Source organism: Enhydra lutris, unplaced genomic scaffold (assembly GCF_002288905.1).
Source record: "Enhydra lutris kenyoni isolate GAN:26980312 unplaced genomic scaffold, ASM228890v2 scaffoldscaffold17, whole genome shotgun sequence".
NCBI classification, from domain to species: domain Eukaryota; kingdom Metazoa; phylum Chordata; class Mammalia; order Carnivora; family Mustelidae; genus Enhydra; species Enhydra lutris.
In genome coordinates, this window is record NW_019154101.1 from 37,663,489 (window position 1) to 37,683,067 (window position 19,579).

Below are 19,579 nucleotides of genomic sequence, written 5' to 3' on the forward strand. Positions count from 1 at the left end.
TCCACGTTGCCCTTCACCGGTGACCAACTAAATTTGAGTCTCTTGGTGTTTTGGGGGTGGGGCCTCTGGGGATCAGTATTTAAAAACCAACAAACAGACTCTCAGAGGGTTTTCTAGTACGTCCCCCAAATTCTGAACCACTGGGTCCAAAAGATTCTCCACTCCTGCCTGAGGGTCTTAAAATTTATGGCAAAAAAAAAATCTCTTCAGAAATTTTGAAGGGAACTTTCTTCTTTGATTTTCAAATAACTAGAAGATTTTGAAAATGCAATTATATCCCTTTATTGTTTTCTTCTTTTATGCCTTTTTTTTTTTTTTTTGCTGTTTTTTGTTTTTCTGTTCTCTTGCCCCACATTGTCATAACATGGTATTTTATATTTTGCTGTTTATTACCTGTATCACAGACATTCTGGAAAGTTTTTGTTTGGTTTTGCTCTTCTCTCTGTTTCTGGTTTAAAGTACGCATTAAACTGAGATTGGTACTGTAATAGGAGGTACTTTTCTTCGGACTCCATGATCAGTTAGTCTGTATCCTTTCTGGCAAACAGATGGGGAATTGAACATAGAGCTTTTCTTTTCTTCTGAGGAGCTGCTTGAGTAGGGATTATATAATAAATATCACAAAAGGACTACTCCATCAAAAGATTTTACATTTAGTGAAGACAAAAATGTCCCAGCCATGCCAGGTGTTTTGTCACAGGACAAAGACCCCGTGTGTCTCCCTGCCAGATTATTCAGTGACTGACTCAGAAGCAGTTTTTACTTTATCCAGGCGAAAAAAATCATCATAATTAAGTTGTCTGTTCAGAAATTAGTGCTGTATCTTTTTCTTTTACAAAAGCCAGGGAAACACGAGTGCTTAAAATAGATCTTTGAAGAAGACCACGTGACTTATTAACAAACACAGGTGCTACTATCATAAAAATTAGCACTTCTTTTCTCATGGGGCTATTAAGGATGTTTTTTTTTCACCTCACATAAATAACATTTATTTGTTTTTTATATTTTATATTATTTATATGGAAGCATTTATATAGATGAGGCATATAAAAATAAAGTGTTTTATGTTTATGTGAAATACATTTCATGTAAATGTTCTATATTTCTCATTTTCTAGGTAAGGATTTAAATAAGGCCTGCCTAATGACGTACCTTTCCTCCAGTACTGTTGTAAGGGACTGTATCCCAGCTCAAGCATTCCTAGAGGCTGGGCGTTTACTTCACTTGTTTTCTTAATTTCTCCCTTACTGGTGGGTTCTGTCTATCTGCCTATCATGACACAGCAGCTCTCTCTCCTCAGTTCAGTTACCAAGGACTCTGTGTAGCCTTTAATACTTGAGCAGTGCAACCCGGAGTTCTGTGGCTGCTAAACTCTTCATGGTCCATTTGGTTCCTGGAGATTTATTACAGTTGTTTTCAAGTCTAAATATTGATTTCTAGAATTTTCTGGAAATGTGTTCTGTCCCCTTCAGCTTGACTTTTAAATAATACTAAAGAAAGACAGGAGGATGAATTTATGTTGAAGATGAAAGTTACTGTTCAGGAGAGCTCACTTTAGTCCATCTGACCATGAAGTTCATCTTACCAGGAAGTTCAGTAAACTTCAGTTAATTTTTACCAACAATTTGAAATATTTTGAAGTGAAGTGAAGTTGCTAATGTGATTGATACTAAAAGATGGGATATTATCACAAAGAAGAATAAGTATATCTGTCTTAAATTCTCTACAGTTTACGTTGATTATGTGTTTCTGCCTGGCCTCTGTTTTTAGTGGACAAGCGGGACAACCATCAAAGCAACGACATAGGAAAGGGGGCACCCTTGGGTATTGAGGGAACTGAGACCCAGGAGTGTTTAGCTGGAGAGCTCTCCAACCGGCTGTGAGGGTGTCTGCTCTGTGTTCATCGAATATCTCTGTCCTGGTCCTGTCAGCTTCTCATCACTGTTTCTGAGATCTCTGTGTTTCTGGGTTTGAACTTGACTTCCATTTCTTTCTGCATCTTTTCCTTGTCTTCTGGAATCTTACTCTTCCTTCCTGTCCCTGCAGGGCCTTGCATGGTGCTTACCCTTTCCTGTCTGAAAGTCTAACTTTTTTTATTTCAGATATCCTAGAAACCATTTTGCTATATGAAATATTTGGGATGATCCTTGAAATTTTTCTATCTTCCCATTGAAATGTTTGTGGACATGCTACACGTCTGGGCTACAGAAATTGCCCTCTTAAAGATGAACTGCCAGACACACTCAGCAATGATGAAGTATCTAAGATAGATTGTCTTCAGTTACTGTTTTAAAAAACATGATCAATTAATCTTATTTTCTCAGTCTTTCCTCATAACTGAAAGCTATTTCTCTCCTAATTATACTTCCCATTTTGATTGAGGACAACGAAAGACTGTCTTTGGATTTTATAGAAGTGAATTTATGTTAAAGAAAAACATTTTTTGAGGGATTGTGTTACATTTCAAGGTTTATAAGTATATTGAAATTCAAAAGTCACTAAAACAATGGGGCCATTTATTACTCTGAGTAGCTATTTTCTTCTTTGGGAAGTAGCAGGGAATTAATTGCTGATGGGAGTATAGAGAAATGTTTTCTTCCCCTGGCTCATATAAACTGTGTCTCCATGAACCTGGTAGCAAACCCTTACAAAAGGTGGTGTTCTCACTTGGTTATTGATCAGACTTCCAAATATTCTTCTTCTTCTTCTTTTTTTTTTTTTAACTGCAGAATTGACTCCTGAGGAGAAAGCCCAAAAGATCGCCAAGGCCATGCGCAAACAGTCCTCTGAAGTCAAAGAGAAGTGGGAAAGTCTAAACACGGTCACCAGCAATTGGCAAAAGCAAGTGGACAAAGCACTGGAGAAGCTCAGAGACCTGCAGGGCGCCATGGATGACCTGGATGTTGACATGAAGGAGGTGGAGGCCGTGCGCAATGGCTGGAAACCCGTGGGAGACTTACTCATCGACTCCCTGCAGGACCACATCGAAAAAACCATGGTCAGCCTCACTGCCTCAGATAAAGGATTTTAAGAAATGTTTTATTGTTGAATCTAACACAAAGAAAGTCACATGTAAAAACCATTATAAGGCATTTTATGAAGCCAACCCCATCACAACTCCATCAAAATCAGGGTAGAGAGATTTTTTTTTCCAGTCACAACAGATGTTTTCCATATGCCCCTCACCATCAGAACCCCCTCCCCACCAAAATAACAATGAACGAGACTTTCACATTAATTTACTTTCCTTTTTCTTTTTTAAATTTATTTATTTTTAAATATTTATTTATTTGACAGAGAGCAAGACAGTGAAAGAGGGAACACAAGCAGGGGGAACAGCAGGCAGAAGGAGAAGCAGGCTTTCCACTGAGCAGGGAGCCCAATCCAGGACTTGACCTGAGCCAAAGGCAAACGCTCATCAACTGAGCCATCCCACCGCCCCAGCTTTTATTTATTTATTTTATCCTTTTTTTCACCCAACTCTGTGTCCCTAAACACTTCACTACTTTAAAAAAAAGTAATGCAAAGTCATGTTTAATCTCTAGATTTCCCCTCTATCCCTTTTATGTTTTGTTTACAATGTTTAAGAAACTGAATTGTGTGTTTTATAGTATTTCTTTCAGCCTGGGTTTTGTAGAATGGCATCCACGTCATGAAATTGGGCAGGTTCCTTTCTACTCTGTATTTCCTGTAAACTGGTAGTTGGATTTAGGGACTTAATCAAAAACATACTGTTTTGCTGAGGACTCTAATGTTCAATTTTTCTCTCACAGTCTGAGTAGATTATGGAAGGATTAGCTTAGCTATAAATTTTGTTTGTGGTCAGGAATGACCCAAAGTTAAGGCTGATAGATCTGTGATCTTGAGCTCCTTTGGCTCCCACATTCTAGAACATATCCAGAAAAAAAATTAATAGAATTTAGGCAGTAAGAGACACAGTAGTCAGGTTTGTGGTAGCATAGCAACCTCTATATTAGGTAGTCATGAGTCAGATCAAAGAATAAACTAAAGAAATATCAAAAGGTGTTAGACTGACAATATCAATATCATAAATGTGATTTTTACTGCAAAAGACCTATCTTTTGTGCACAGACATTGGATAACATTTTCCCTTTGTTTATGCATGTGGTTAAAAAGGAAGGAGAAAGGGTCTAGGAAATGAAATGAACATGCAGGCAAATTATATAAGCAAATACATGTGTGTGTAGATATGGGAATAATAATGACTAGCATTTATTGAGGCATACTGTGTGCCAAGAACTGTTCATAGCCAGTTTACATGGATACCTCTTTTAATCCTCACACCAACCCAACAAGACAGGTATATTACACCCATTTCACAAATGGTAAAAATGCAGATATTGCTCAATCCCACACAGCTGTTAAGTGGTAGAGTTTTCATGATTTCTTCCTTGCTCTTCTCTTTCATTGTAGGGACCTCACTCATACTAATGTAATTAAGTGCAACTTGTATCAGCTATTGGAATTCAAAACTGAAAGTTACATGTTACATTTTAAACTTAAAAAAAGTTTCACTACTAAAAGAGTGTTAGTATCTGCCACCTTTCATTATAAATTTACATAAATGTGCAGAACTCTATGAATTAAGTAGGCTTCTTCCTACAGCTCTGGTGTCCTGAAAACCATTTCCATGGGCGAATCTGAGTTTCAAATAATGAACCGAAAATAAAGCCTTTTAGTAGAGGTTCTCTGGAAGTTAAACACTTCTTGCGATTTACAAGATGGTCTTTAAATGCTAGAAATCTTCAATTCAGTGGTCTATGAACAGTATATTTTTTTGGACTACAAAAATGCCTCTTGGTTAGAGCAAGAATTTACCCACTTCAATTTGAAAGTATCAATTTTTAATGCAGGATGGTTAGTGTTGAAGGAAAAATGAAAAGTTGTATCTGGGCTTGTTAAAGACCTAAAAGTTTGGGAGTTGTTATTCCCATCTGATTAAAGAAATTACCCGTCTCTCTATCCAAATCCTTTTGTTCAAATCTCTACTAAAGTGGAAAGCCAGGAAAAACACAATTAATATTTAAGAGGAAGGAATAAACTGTGGATTAAAATATTTTCACATCTTATTAAGAAAAGGGAAAATAAAAACCCATGTCTCATTAAACCAAATAAAATGGATTCAAAGTCTGGGATTTTGCACATGTACTCCAAAGTATACGTCAAATCCCACTGAAGCTATTGGCAAATAAAAATAAGTACCGATTATTGCTAAATATTATTAAATATGTCAAAGCAACTGGAAAACAAAATCTTTGAGGGACAATCAAATAAGTTTAATGCCCTAAAATTATCCTTAATCATTCTTCTTTGCAGAATACACACCTTCTGACAGGAGAAGCCTTCTCCACCCCCAAAATCTGCTGGCAGGCTGCCAGTCAGCACCTTTAATGCTAGCAGATGTTCCTGTTTTTATAGCAAAGAAGACCACATAGACTTTTATTCTCCTAGAGGAAAGTGCAGCCAAACATGATAAATTGGCTCTTTATACTAGAACACATAGTGGATTGGAAACCATTTTAAAACTTGCTTTACTTCAAGCCCCTTAATTTGGAAGCTCATAAAAAGCGAAAGATAAACTTTCCCATTATAGAGATTCCTCACTGCCATAACACCCACAAAAACAAAGCCTAAAGACATTGTCGGTCAGAGGTCTTTTAATATTTTCACCTGTAGCTTATAAGAGAAAAACATTATTTTTACAGAGGAAAATTGGGAACTCCTTGATGTTCTATAAGATCTTAAAAATATGTCTTGAAGTTATAACCTGATTTTGAAAGTCTTTTCCCGTCTTTTAAAATAAACCTGTTATTATTTAAAATGATAGAAACCTAAGAGCACTGTCTAGCCTTCCATTTTTTCATCTTTGATACCTACAAAATACAAAGACATTGATTTTAAAAGCTGATTGAAATTCTTGAGTCCTCTCAAGTCATCTAGGAGAGAATATTAATGTTTAATGTTAAATTACAACTGAGTTGTCTTTATTCTTAAACGGAATCTGAAGGAACTCAGGTCTCTTCCTAGTCCAGACTGAAAAATTCGCTTTCCCCACCCTAATCCCACTTCTGTCTGTCCCATGCTTCCCTGTCAGTGGTTCATTCTTTAGACCTAGAACGCCTGTTAGCATATAACTGCTTTTCTCATTGAACCGTGGGTCAGTCTGCACATATTCTGTCATCGGTGAAAGACCAGCATCTACAGCCATGAAGAAAAATGATCACAACTCAAAGTCTTTTCTTTCCATTTTCCAGCAACTCAGATGCCTTTGTGAGATTCCCTTCTTCTGCCTGATTTTGAAATGTTGGTGCCGGGTTCTTACAATGTTTCTTACTTTACACGCATTGACTTCCATGTTCACTGTTTTAAATGTCATTTATACACGGCTCTCTCCTTTGTGTGGACCTTTTTATGCTGACTCTGGGTTCTAGATCTGTTCTTCTGACTTTCCTTCTTGAGTTTCTTCTTGTGGCTTTTGAGCATATTCCAGAATTTTGAAAAACACTAAAATATATTCTCTGGTTTACCTAAAATTAATTTCCTTTTTGAAGTAAAGTTATATTTGTAATACTATTTTGATTTTTATCAACCATAATGATTATTTTTAGCCTCTACATATTATCTAAGGGGGCGTTACATAGGGTAACAGGTTTTGGAAGAGAGAAGAAAGAAAGTGGTTGAAGAGGGTTTTTTTAAAATAAACATAATGAGGAAGCCAAGTTAATACTGTGGTGTTCCAATGAAAATTCATGGTCATCAAAGCACTCTGATATGTAATATTTCATCAACTAAACTTGGTATGGGGAAAGGCAGAACAAGGGTTTGTAGACATATTCCTGTCTCTTAAGGGGTGGGATGGTAGAAACGCTATGATTTGAGGGCTGCTGCTAACTGTGTTCACAACACCTAATACATATCATTTCAGTTTGGCACATGATTAACTCTGATTTTGTGACATACTAAAGAAAAAACAATATACTGTTCTCCTTTAGTATCTCAGTTCTGTTCCCAATTGTATATTGGATTAACTTGCCTCAGGTTAACATTTTCATGGGGCTTTCGTCTGTAGAAGTGAATTCTCCCCTCTTGTATGGCAAAGTTTGTGTTGAATACTGGGGAGTGTCTCTTCTCAAGAAGCTTCTATTCTTCTTAAAGGACATCAAGAATATGGATGTACTAAAAGCTCTGATAAGGAATGATATTTAAAATACATAACAACTGGCCTGTATGGCACCAAACAATCAGAATGGTCTTCACTATGAAGCCCCATTTGTGTGGCTGCATGTGTGCTGGCAGGAAGTCCTTACTGGATTCTAGAAGGCAGAGAGAATGATGGGAGCAGGTAGTGGGGCCTCTAGCCGAGAATGCTGAGGGAAGGGCCTCAGGGAAATGTTCCTTGAAATAGGATGCATAGGGACCTGAGTTGACTCTTAAAGCATCAGTGGGATCTAGGCAAAGACTCTGTTGGAAAAGGGGAACATGAACATAGAGTCGGGGAATTATGCGGCAAAGAGAGAAAGCTTAGTGTTTTCATTATTCTGTTTGCTCTTACAGGACATATTACTGTCCCTGGCCCCAAATATCTTTTGTTTTTCTCTTTCCCTCTTCACAGACATCCTCCATCACCACCTGTACCATCTCTCATTTGTCACTAAGCCTCATTTACATTTTTTCTTATAGACACTACTCTTCCTGCCCCCCCCACCACGTGATGATAATGACTTTGAAAGGATCAAAACTTACCTCTTGAGTAATAGTCATAGATTTTGTGGTTAGGAAAGTTGTTCTTACTGGCCACTTAATTTTATTTATTTTTAAAGATTTTATTTATTTATTTGACAGAGAGAGCGCACAAGTAGGCAGAGCAGTGGGCAGAGGGAGAGGGAGAAGCAGACTCCCCATTGAGCAGGGAGCCCTATGTGGGGCTTGATCTCAGGACCTTGGCATCTCAGGACCTTGGCATCGTGACCTGAGCAAAAGGCAGATTGACTGAGCAACCCAGGCACCCTGGCCACTTAATTTTTTTTTTTAAGATTTTATTTATTTATTTGACAGAGGGAGAGAGATCACAAGTAGGCACAGCAGCTGGCAGAGAGAGGGGGGAAGCAGGCTCCCCGCCAAGTAGAAAGCCTGATGCGGGGCTTGATCCCAGGACCCTGTGATCATGACCTGAGCCAAAGGCAGAGGCTTAACCCACTGAACCACCCAGGTGCCCCTGGCCACTTAATTTTAAATAGTAACGTGTTCAAATCAAATTGTTGCCTCTGATGAAAAAAATAGTAAGATAACCAAGGAAAGAAAAAAAAAGAAGGAAAATATGAAAGAAAATGAAAAATAGAAACAAGACTAGAAATTAGTCAAGTGGATAATAATGGCAAATGTTTTCCAGATGAAATTACATAAGATGATAGATTTGCAGGAAATACATCATCATCTCAATGAGTTTGCCTTACAATTTTTCTCTCTGTGCTGCTGTTTAGATTCTCCAGGTTACAAAGGCTGACTCTGTGGTGTTGGTCCCCGTGGCTACAGACGTGAGCTGGGCTGCCGTTGAGTACACAGCTGTTGTCAGTGGCCTCTTAGCTGGTCTTGCCATTTTCTTTGAAGAAGGGTTCAAAATCCTACCTTCTGTTACATTCTTTTCCAAGGTCATCATTTCTGTTTTTATTCTTCCAGGCATTTAGAGAAGAAATTGCACCAATCAACCTAAAAGTTAAAACAGTGAATGATTTGTCCAGTCAGCTGTCTCCACTTGACCTGCATCCATCTCTGAAGATGTCTCGCCAGCTAGATGACCTTAATATGCGATGGAAACTTCTGCAGGTGTCGCCACTTTATCCCTCTTCATGATCTAGCCTTGCCCAGTCGGTCCTTAAACCCTGCCTGATCATTCCCCACACACCATCGCTTTCTCCTTCTTTGCTAGTTGTAGTTGATAATGGATTTGTAGCATGTAATACCACCAGGTGTCTGTCGTTCCATATCTTGAACCCAGAGGCCTCATTTGTTTATGAATAGAGGTTTTAATGTAATTTTATGAGGTACCGTTCATATGATATTTGTAGAAAACTGCAGAAGTTCAGATAAATCATAGTAATGGAGACCTAGGATAGGTCACAGAAACATTTTCCCATAATGGCTCATGAAGGAGTCATTTTTCTTACTTTAATCATGTATTTTTTTTCCTTTTGCAAACTTAAGTGATCTCTATCCTTCTTCCACTGTGTGCTACTCAAGTATGTTGTTCATTCTTTCCAGCTGGCACATTTACACTATTGTGGTGTTCTTACCTTTACCTCTTATGTCTTAAGTTGTTGTAGTGACTGTGGATATTACTTGTTCATCCCAGATTTAACAGAGCAAAGCCCAGAAGAACTCTGTTGAGTACTACTAGGTATCCGCACGTACAAGTCACCACACATGCCCATGAGTAGCTTAGTCTTGGCAGAACTTTGTCATGTTCAATGGCCAGTTCCTTGGAGTCGTAATAATTATTTTTTCCCTGAAAACTAGCAGGATAATTTAAGTGGAATATTGAAAAAATAATTGTGCATTTCTCTCTCTCTTTGGGGCCTGAAATGTAGTCTTTAATGAGATAGATGTGCAGCTAGAGGTGATACACAAAAGCATTTTATTTTAAAGCTATAATATTTTATAGCATATTAGGTTACCTGAATTAACTCAAACGTTGAATACCCAGTGCTTCATATGTTCTTCATGAATATGAAGATTTAAGAAATGAGTGCATAGCATCAAACCGTTTTTCTATGTTTGAAAAGACTGTTAATAATCTGGGATTAGTAGAGTAGGAGATGGTAAAGTCAGACGTGCTTTTCTAGTGAGTGGAACACTAAGCGTTTGACTTTCTCTTTTTTCCTTCTGCTCCATTTCCCTAATTCATTACCTTCATGTGGGTTTTTCTGTGGTCTATCCTGATCGCCTTCTGCTTGTGTTACCGCTATCTCCAAAGATTAGAAGTCACTGAGTGCACTGTGCTTGAAAGGGGATATGCATTCTCTTATCCTTATCTCTGAGTGTTGTAACTGCTGGAGCGCAGATGTTAGTTGCGGGTTGAATGAGAAGGGAAAGAATCTCTGCTGACAGCAGTGTCGCTTGTTCAGGACCATTGTCTCTTCACCTGTACTAGACGGTGGCGATTAAGTGCTTTTTGGCTTTAATGAACAAAGCACTTGCTAATGCAATTTAAATAGCTAACCAGGAAAAACTAGAGCTGCCCAGGGAGCCAGAGATAGACACGTTTCATTTAAAGGCAGCTGAAAATAGGATGGACAATCTATCCAGGACTCGCACGCAGAGACCGGGGCCAGGAAAAAGAAAATGGAAGTGTCAGTAGGCTGTGTGTGGTGGTTACTGAGTTGCATTTAGCCTCGCAGTGGACCCGCTGTGCATTTTCATAATGTAGAGAGCTAACGGTGGAAGTTGGGAGGACAGATTCAGAGAGTATACTAATTGGCTGCTATACCCTTGGATACCCCCAAGTTTAGATGATTGAACACAAATGTGGAAGCAGATAAGAGATTCCATACTCCTAGATCTTCGTACTGTCCATCCATCTCTATCTATCCGTCTATTGTCTAATTCGATCTCTCTGTCATCTACCTGTCTTTCTGTCTGTGCCTCTGGCTGTCATCATCTATCTGTGTTTTTCCCCAGCATTATTTTAGACTTCTTTTTCATTTGCTTCCTGTGGCGCTTTTGACTACGTTCCTTATAGAGGAGAGACGAGTAGCCACTGGCCACAAGGCCACAGCTTGACTTTAGATGCTTTTGCGCTTTCCTGCTTTCAAGGCAGCATAGAGTAACAGGAAAGCAAGAGCTCCTGGGACGAGATTAGCTGCATGTGGATACTAGTACTGTCGGGTACTGACTTTCTGTCCTTGGACACCTCTTTGTGCCCCGATTTCTTCATCTGTAAAGTGGTGATAATAATAAATAACACTTACCCAACATGGTCATTGTGATGGTTAAAAGAGTTAATTTGTATGAACTGCTTAGAAGAGTGCCTGGTGCTCTTTGCAGTCAGTTGGTACCGGAAGAGGGTATTTTAATCCTAGTACTTTGGTCCTAGAGATAGAGAAGGAGTCTGCACAAGCAGTCATATCTCGGGCAGTAGCCTCCTTTAGTAAACAGGGTTTCTGGAGGGGGTGTGTGTGGGGGATGGAGTAACTGGGCAATGGGCATTAAGGAGGGCATGTGATAGGATGAACACCTGTGTTACATGGAACTGATGAATTCTTGAACTCTACATCGGAAACTAACGATGTGTGCTCTATGTTGAATAATTGAATTTAAATAGAAAAATACTTAAATCAAGTATTATTAAAGTCATTGTTTTCAAATCAAATTATTTCTTGCATGTGTGTATGCAGGTTTCTGTAGATGATCGCCTTAAACAGCTTCAGGAAGCCCATAGAGACTTTGGACCATCCTCCCAGCATTTTCTTTCTAGTAAGTTTGACTGTTCTCATTAACTGAGGGAATGAGCATATTCTTTCAGTTTCCTTCCAGGAGCCATATTCTTTGCTACATTTACTCACGTTCAATAAATGTACAGAAAGTAATATTAAGATTCATTACCATATTGTTTATTGGTTATTAGTTGTAATAATCTGGCCACCATTGATAAGTCCCCAAAGTGGAGCAAAACTGAATTTGTCTTTAGCTGTGGTTTTTCACTGAACCATCAGCTATAGTAACTAATATAGTATCATATCATCATTAGCGTATCATAAAGGCTATGAACTTTTTCACAATAAAGAAATCATTTTTACATTTTCAGATTTCTAATTAGTTTTTCTTCTTAAAAAGTGTTTATCAATTTAAAATGTACCTGTATCTTTAGCAATAAAAAAAATAACTCCCCACAAATCTGAGATTTTTGTTTATTAGGTTCACTGTAATCATACTTTGCTTTTCTTTCGGTCCAGTATTGCAGATGTAGCCAAACCACATATGTAGATTTGTAGGTAATATTCTCCAACTGAAACATTTAATTTTATGGACTGTTCATGAGATCTTATATATGTGCTTTGAGCTTCTATTTTCTTTATCATTCATTGCTGGGGAAACTAAAGAATGTAGGATTCAGAGTCATCCAAATTAAGATTAAATTATTAATTCTGCCTTTTGCCAGACCTGTAGATTCCTGAGAGTTAATTTCTTTATCTTAAAATTCTATAATAATAACAATTTTTTCTGATCGCCTTGAAAATTGAGTGAGGAAGCAGAGTGAGTTTCATAGCACCCATCACAGTTCTTGACACTGATGCTTTCACTATTAATTTCTTTCCTTTTATTTTTCCTGGCAAACATATGCCAGAAACAGCTTGTTTAATTCAACATAAATGAAGTTTAAAACTTAAGGCACAGCTTATATCCCAATTATGAGAACTTCTTTGTATCTATAATGATAGAGAAAACTGAAGTAATACCATCTCTTCCAACCAAATCGATTACATTCATATTTTCCCTTAATCTTTTGTCATGGTTGATAATCTGCTTTACCTCAATTTAAGGTTGGCTTTTCTATTTTCACAGTTTAGAGAATCTAAATTAGTCATTTCCTGCCCCTCCTGTCCTCGAGTCCTCATGCTCCCCCACTCCTCTCCCCCTCTCCACGCCCCCATACACATTTTCTCTTTCACACACAAGAGCTCTTAGATAGCCTATCTTTGAGTGATTGTAGTCCTTCCTGGATTATACTGGGTGCAAGGGTACATTTCTAAAGTTGGGATGCCATCAGTGTTGATAAAGAAGTGTGCAGTCTCATTAGGTATGAACTACTTCAGATTTCTTAAACTTAATTTAAGCTGTGTGCTAAGGCCAAATTAAAGCAGAATTTAACAAGAACTTGTGACTCTATTTACAGTTCTAAGGATTAGTTATCTATTAGTGATGAAATCCTGCACTTTGACCCAGCAACCATTTGTTCATAATAAAAATCCAACTCATGTTCTTTAGGAAAGGAGACATGGTAAGATTCACATGTACTTTGTGAAACCAAAGCATGTGGCCTTTTATTGTCTGGCCCTGGTAGTCCAAGGAGGTCAGAGTTTTTCAAATCAAAACAATTGTTAACGTGAATGAAGACATGTAAACCAAATCCCAATTAATAAATTGAATAATTGTTATCTCTTGCTGCTTGGAATCATTGGCTTTATAATATTTCTTGGACATCAGCCAGGTTATAAAAGGAGTCTGTTTAGCTAGAACACAAAATAAAAACTGACCTATGGGGCTGGTGCCAACACTGAAACGAGGTTGGCTCCAATGAGAAATTTATTATACCTACTTCCACATTTTCATCACCCTTTTATATTTTCACGGACATAGTTGGAGAAGGGAGTGCTCCCATGCTATAAAGAGAAGAAGAATTGTTGAACAGGAGAATTGCTGAACTAGGGGTCAGAAATCTTGAGATCATGTCTGAGCTCGGCCATTTCTTTATGGAGCAAATTCTTTCACTTCTGAGTATCTCGTTCCTTACTTATCAGATAGAGCTCTAATGAGGGCTTGTTGACTTCCTTATCAACAGATGTATTTGAAAAGGCTTTGCGAGTTTAGAATGCTATATTTTTGTAAGATATTAATGTGACCTGAAATTCAGAAAAAAAAAAAAAAGCATTGATAACAACTGGCTCTGAGAGCCTAGTGATAATTGCAACAATTTGTTTGAATTGCTTGTTTATTAGTTTATTTGGCAAAATTCCTTAGTAGCTCTAACTTTACATGTTTAACTCTTCTTAAATCAGTCTTAAAATAATTTTATAGGAATAATATAGTTTTATAAATAAGGAAGAACTGGAATTATAAGATATAAGTACCTGAAACAAAATATAAAATCTCAATCATAGTGATATCTAATGTGAAAGTAAGAAACTGTATTTTCTGTGCATTTCAGATGAACTAAGTTTTTGGCATTCTTCTATCCAGATAATTACCTTTGTTGTTTTCTTTTTTGTTGTTGTTGTTTTTAACAACCCTTTGCCTGTGTTTGTCTTACTCTTTCCTTTTAAAAATTCATACAAATGAGTTTGTTTAAATGCCATCTGTCCTAGATAGTTATTCTTGTGAAACAAAGTAAAGCATGTTATTAATAATCTGGAAAATTCAGTCTTGGGGAATCTAGTTTATAATCTGGATATACCAGGTAAAATTAATTTTGGCTTTAGCTTAATCAAAAAATATATACAGAGTCCATTTTTCGGATAGCACTAAGTTTTAAATTGTGGTGATTATAAACAATAAAACTTGATTTTGAGAAGTATTTTTAGCAATAGGTTCAATTAGTTAGGTTGGCATTTGAAATTGGAACCTGCATTGTTTCTTTCCTTGCTTCAAATGAATCTTTAAAAAGTTACTCTTTGTTTAGCCTCACAGATTTCATAATTATAGGAATCCAGCTCAAAAACCAGAACAGTTCGCGTTGAATTGGCTATAAAATGTGTTCAGTTGTTTTGCATTATGGCGTAAGTCTTTTGGGTGAGCAGTGTTTCCAATAACCTCCCTTTGTTTCTTCAGCTTCAGTCCAGCTGCCATGGCAGAGATCCATTTCACATAATAAAGTGCCCTATTACATCAAGTAAGTTGATTTTAATTCTCCTTTATGATACCAAAAATACAAAGTTATGTTGATAGCTTAAGAGGCTTTCCACTGTAACTTTGGAAAATAGAATTCAATCCTGCTGTCTGAAGGAAACTATATATATATAATATTTAAAAGAAGTTAGTTTAAAAATCAGAGTATTTTTTGTAGTTTATTAGGTTAAGGCCATAGGTGTGTTTAGCATATATTATTTTTAAACTGATACTAAAATATTTGGGGAAACTGACAAAATTTCTAAATATGTCAGACTCTTGGGGCACCCGGCTGGCTCAGTCTGTAGAGCTTGAGACTCGACCTTGGGATTGTGAGTTCGAGCCCCACCTTGGGTGTAGAGATTACTTAAGAATAAAATCTTAGTAAATAAATATGTCAAACTCTGGACATGATGCTGTTTCTCACACTGTACTGATTCTAAACCATTTTTATTTCTCCCAGAAAATCCATTTAAAAAGTGCTGTACTCTTCTCATTTTAATCCACTAAAAACAAGCAGTGTTTTTATCATTAAAAAGTTCAGTATTTTCAGGGGTTTTTGGCTTATGGATATTATCTGCAGTATAGTTTAGATTTATCATTCTTCCTTTTTTTATTGTCAATTTGAGAGTTTCTCCTTTTTACATACCAGTTTCTCTTTATTATATAACATTTTATACATTTTGTATCATTTACACAAGGTCTGAGTAGGATTTGATCCTTGGCTTAGGCTAGGTATTGTCCTAGGACAGAATGATACAATCCCTTGAGGTGTAAATTAGCAAAGATGTTGGTTTACAATGTGTTAAACTGATGAAAGTCCTAGCTGACTCTGTTTTATGTGTATGGTGAACAGCATCATAATTACAGGAAAGTAATCACTATTATTAGGAGTCAACTCTGTCTCAGATTAGCCAGCTGACCTCAGGCAAGTTGGGTAAACATCTCTGGGCCAGTTTTCCTTTGTATCTTTCCTAAATGGCATATGGATCTCCAGAATCCTTGCTGACACCAATAATCTACTCTTCCAATATCCCTCTTTCTGAAAAATTTGTATATGAAGCCAGTGTTTGTGAAATAGTATTTCTTTATGAAGGTTCTATTGTAGTCTGAGATGCATCCTCTGGGTAAAGAAAAATCACCATACCATATATGAAATATAATAATAGTATATGTTATATTGCCTTAATGGAATTCACTACTTTCACTGTAGAGTCTATAGTGTACTGGTTTGTGATAAACTTAAGGATGAGGTAGCAAAGCAACTGGCTGGTGTCAGATTTGTGCATTCATGAATAGAAAAGTCAGAGGCTGGGTAAATTGACATGTCTCTATTGAGAATGTAATCATCTGAATCAAATTTAAACCATTTTTAAGATTTTTTACATTTTTATTTTTATAATAATTAATAATAATAGCAGCAGGTGAAGAAGGGGGCATGAGTCAGGGAATACTCACAGCCTCTAGAAACTAGAAAAGGCAAGCCAATGGGATTCTCTTTTAGAATCTCTAAGGAGGACCACAGACCTGCAAACCTCAATTTTAGCTTAAGGAGACATTTATTTTGGAGTCATTTTTTTATAGCAGCAGTAGAAAGCTAACACATGTATTACACAAAATGAAGAAGTCCATGAAATTATTTGAAATTAAATTTTTTTACTCAACTGACAAAGAATCCTTATGTGATTTTTTTTTTAAAGTGTTGATCAGATCCAGCAAAGCAGATTTTTGTCTTTACTGGATAAAGAAAATATTAATTCTCTTGTTTGATTATGTTATATGCTGGCTATTTATTTGACTTGTCATTTTAAGAATCCATCTTGAATTTTAGCACTGCTATTGAAAAGGAATTTCTGTATGTCCAAGTTGATTATATATGGCTAAAAATGACATTAAGTCAGAGTTTCACTGATTCAGAATTTTTATAATTTTGGTTGGCTCTCACAGGATTATAGTCTTGTTCACACTATGAGTTCTGATGGGGTAAACTGTATAGCAAAAGCTTGTTCCTCTGACATCTCATTAGCTGGAGCTCCATGACCATGACCATGACCAGCACTTTAAAATATGTATAATACAATGATGGCCAATATGTGTAATGTGACTTGTAGGATTGTAGCATCCTAAAATACCTTCAACATCGTTAGTGAAAGATTGAATTTTCTTGACTCCATATAATTTTACTGTTAAGTGTCTTTTGGGACTTTGAAATATGTAGAGATCTCCCCAGGTATATAGGTTGAATTCTCTTATTTTTAGAAAACTTTCAGCCAGATGCTTTCATTACCTGCTCTGTTGTGTAACTTAACAGTTTCTTTCTTCATAATAAAGTATATCAATCTCTGGAGGTAGGGTTGATATGAGCCAGTATTTCCAGATGAAGAATTGTTATGAAAACAAAACTTAATTCCCAAGTAAATTAATAAGCAAGTAAATAATGAGTGAAAGGGCTTTTAATATACACTTCCTTTTGCATGGCTGCACAAGTAAATAGAGGAAGAATGTTAAAAACAAATTTAGCATGATTATCATGCAGCTAGGGTCTCCTGGAGCATATTAGGATGTATTAATTTAGCCAAAAAGAAAATAAGAGTCAGGTAAAAATGTGGAAGTATACGATTTTGTATTCTTTATAGAAGTATAAGATTTTTTATACTTCAGTGGCAGAATATAGTGAGAAAATTGAAAGGAGAATGGGAAGAACAAAGTGTTTTTCTTTCATATTTTTGTTTTATCAATTAGCTAAAACCTACTTTGATGGCTCTCCAATGCATTTCTTTCTCTCTAGGTGTGTTTTCCTTAATATTTTGTGGTGTACTGCAGTGGTTCCAGACTCATTTGTTTCTAAAAAATGGTAGAATATAGATTTGAACTGTAAGGGTCTGTATGGTATAAATCCCTCTAAAGTTGAAACTCATATCTTTAAATTATATTTGCTGCATCTAAGGTAGGCTTTCCAAATCTGATCTAGTTATTTTTTCTTTTCTAGTATGATCCAGTGACAGCTCATTGTTCTATCAGTTTACAGAAACCTGCAATGGCTCCTGCTGCCTTTACAATATACAAAAATCTACCATCAAAGCCAGGTTTCTTTCTCTGTGGATTTTTAGTTATGTGTTTGTGTTTTGCGCACGTTTTTCATTTCCTCAGCTAAAAGTTAATATCCAGGGTGTTTCAGGCATAAAAGTAACAACGAGTAAAAGCTTTGGGTTGAACTTTTCTAACATGTCACGTTAATCATATAAAGCTCATTGCTTCTCATTTTGATCTGGAAATAATACTAATAAATAGTCATAGCGGGTGATAATAAAGATCACTGAAACGAATTATATTTTTTGAATATTCATTTGCCAGCCACTGTGCTAATCCTGTAATTATCTCTTAATTCTCACTGGAGTGTTGGAACTGTCATTACCCCATTTACGAACAAGGCTTAGATAACAAGTACGGACATAGCTTACTCCAATCATACAACCAGTACAAGGAAGAGCTAGTGCTCAAACCCAGGGACTGACTCCAGCTCCTGCCTCTTGACCGTTGCGTCTCCAGCTCTCTGCACTGAGCAAAGAGAACAGAAATTTAAGTCACATGGAAAATCTGGGTAGTATGGGGACTTATATTAAAGAAGGCGTGGTCAGGTGGAGGAAATTTGAGCAAACATCCTTTTTGTTCATGCTACGGATTGGCTGCCGTTTATGATACACCTACTAAGGGCCAGCAGTTGAGGGCAGAGCTCATTTTCGTAGGTCATTTCTGTAAGGGTAATGCATGCTTTAATATGATTAAGGAAATGTCACACTGCGTGGTGCAGTAATGGAGAGAGGTACTTTTCTATAGGTAGAAAAATGTAGTTGTCCACAGTCCTGCCAGTCGGATCTTGACAGGAATTCAGAGGTAGGGTGTGTGGCCCTCCACTACCTTTCCTCAGTTCCACGGTCAGAGATTTCTGTCATTAGGTGGATTTCCATCCATGATTAGGATGCTCAACAGAGCGGGCTCATAAGTCCCGTAGGGCTTTTTGTGTAGATGGCTCTGTACATATCCAGTCTGTTAGTAAGTCGCACTCTTTCACAGAATTTAGTAAGGTGAAGTTAGGAAATCTGGTTTTCTGTTCTCCCTCTACGATGTCATCTCTGAAGCCACAGTGCGTGACTTTTCAGGAAGCCTTACCGGAAATGCTGCTGCTGCTCTCATGACGGGTTGTCCCCTCACATCCTAACAGTTTTTCCACTTGAATCTGAGGTGCAAACCTAAATTCTTTATAGAATCCTAAGTGTGCTCACACACATGCAGCTTTCATGTGAACATTTTAGTAATCTCTTCTTACTAGATAATACATATCACATTCTCTGAAACTGACGTTTCTCAGTATTACAGTGTATTAATCAAAATAAACTATCATTACCTACAGATACCACTTCCATGGATTCTCTGCCTTATTCTCACTCCCCTTGACGAACAGGCCTAAATCAAATTTTTCCTCAAGTTATTACATCTCCTTTATATTTTCCTTTTCTATTCTCATGTCCATTAGGGATAATTCCCCTTTCTTGCCTTCCAAGGCCATTGTCTGCTGCCCTAATCATCAATTGCTGGGAAAAAAACAAAACACAAAGTTTATAGTTGTAAATAAAATCTTGGAGAGCAAGTAGCTGTTTTTTATAGCAGTCATGTAGTTTATTTGCATAAACTCGATTTCCTTGTCTCATTATATATGTACAGTCTAAAGGAGAGAATTAATGCTTATTTCTTTAGAGGTATCGTGGACCCAATCAGTGATGTAGGTGAAATATTTCTCCCTTAAATAAGAGCGGAGAGGAGTGACAGCAAAGGGTTTTCCAAATATTTAGCCTAACAAGAAAGTCAAAGCTAACAGAGGTGTGTGTATAACAAAACAAAGAAGAAATTAACATAAAGAATTTTATGTTTAAAGACTGGAGGAAACTCATCCCAAAACAAA

The 19,579-nt window shown here is 36.9% G+C and overlaps 1 protein-coding gene across 2 annotated transcripts in view; it reads left to right on the forward strand.

Moving 5' to 3' along the window:
- The window catches only part of LOC111147605 (utrophin), a 552,279-nt gene that overhangs the window by 454,185 nt on the left and 78,515 nt on the right, over nucleotides 1-19,579 (forward strand). For both annotated transcript variants that reach the window (XM_022503758.1, XM_022503757.1), the window contains 4 exons: nucleotides 2,730-2,998; nucleotides 8,698-8,844; nucleotides 11,412-11,490; nucleotides 14,563-14,623. In XM_022503758.1, coding sequence (XP_022359466.1) covers nucleotides 2,730-2,998; nucleotides 8,698-8,844; nucleotides 11,412-11,490; nucleotides 14,563-14,623 — 556 coding nt within the window. The remainder of the gene's footprint in view (nucleotides 1-2,729; nucleotides 2,999-8,697; nucleotides 8,845-11,411; nucleotides 11,491-14,562; nucleotides 14,624-19,579) is intronic.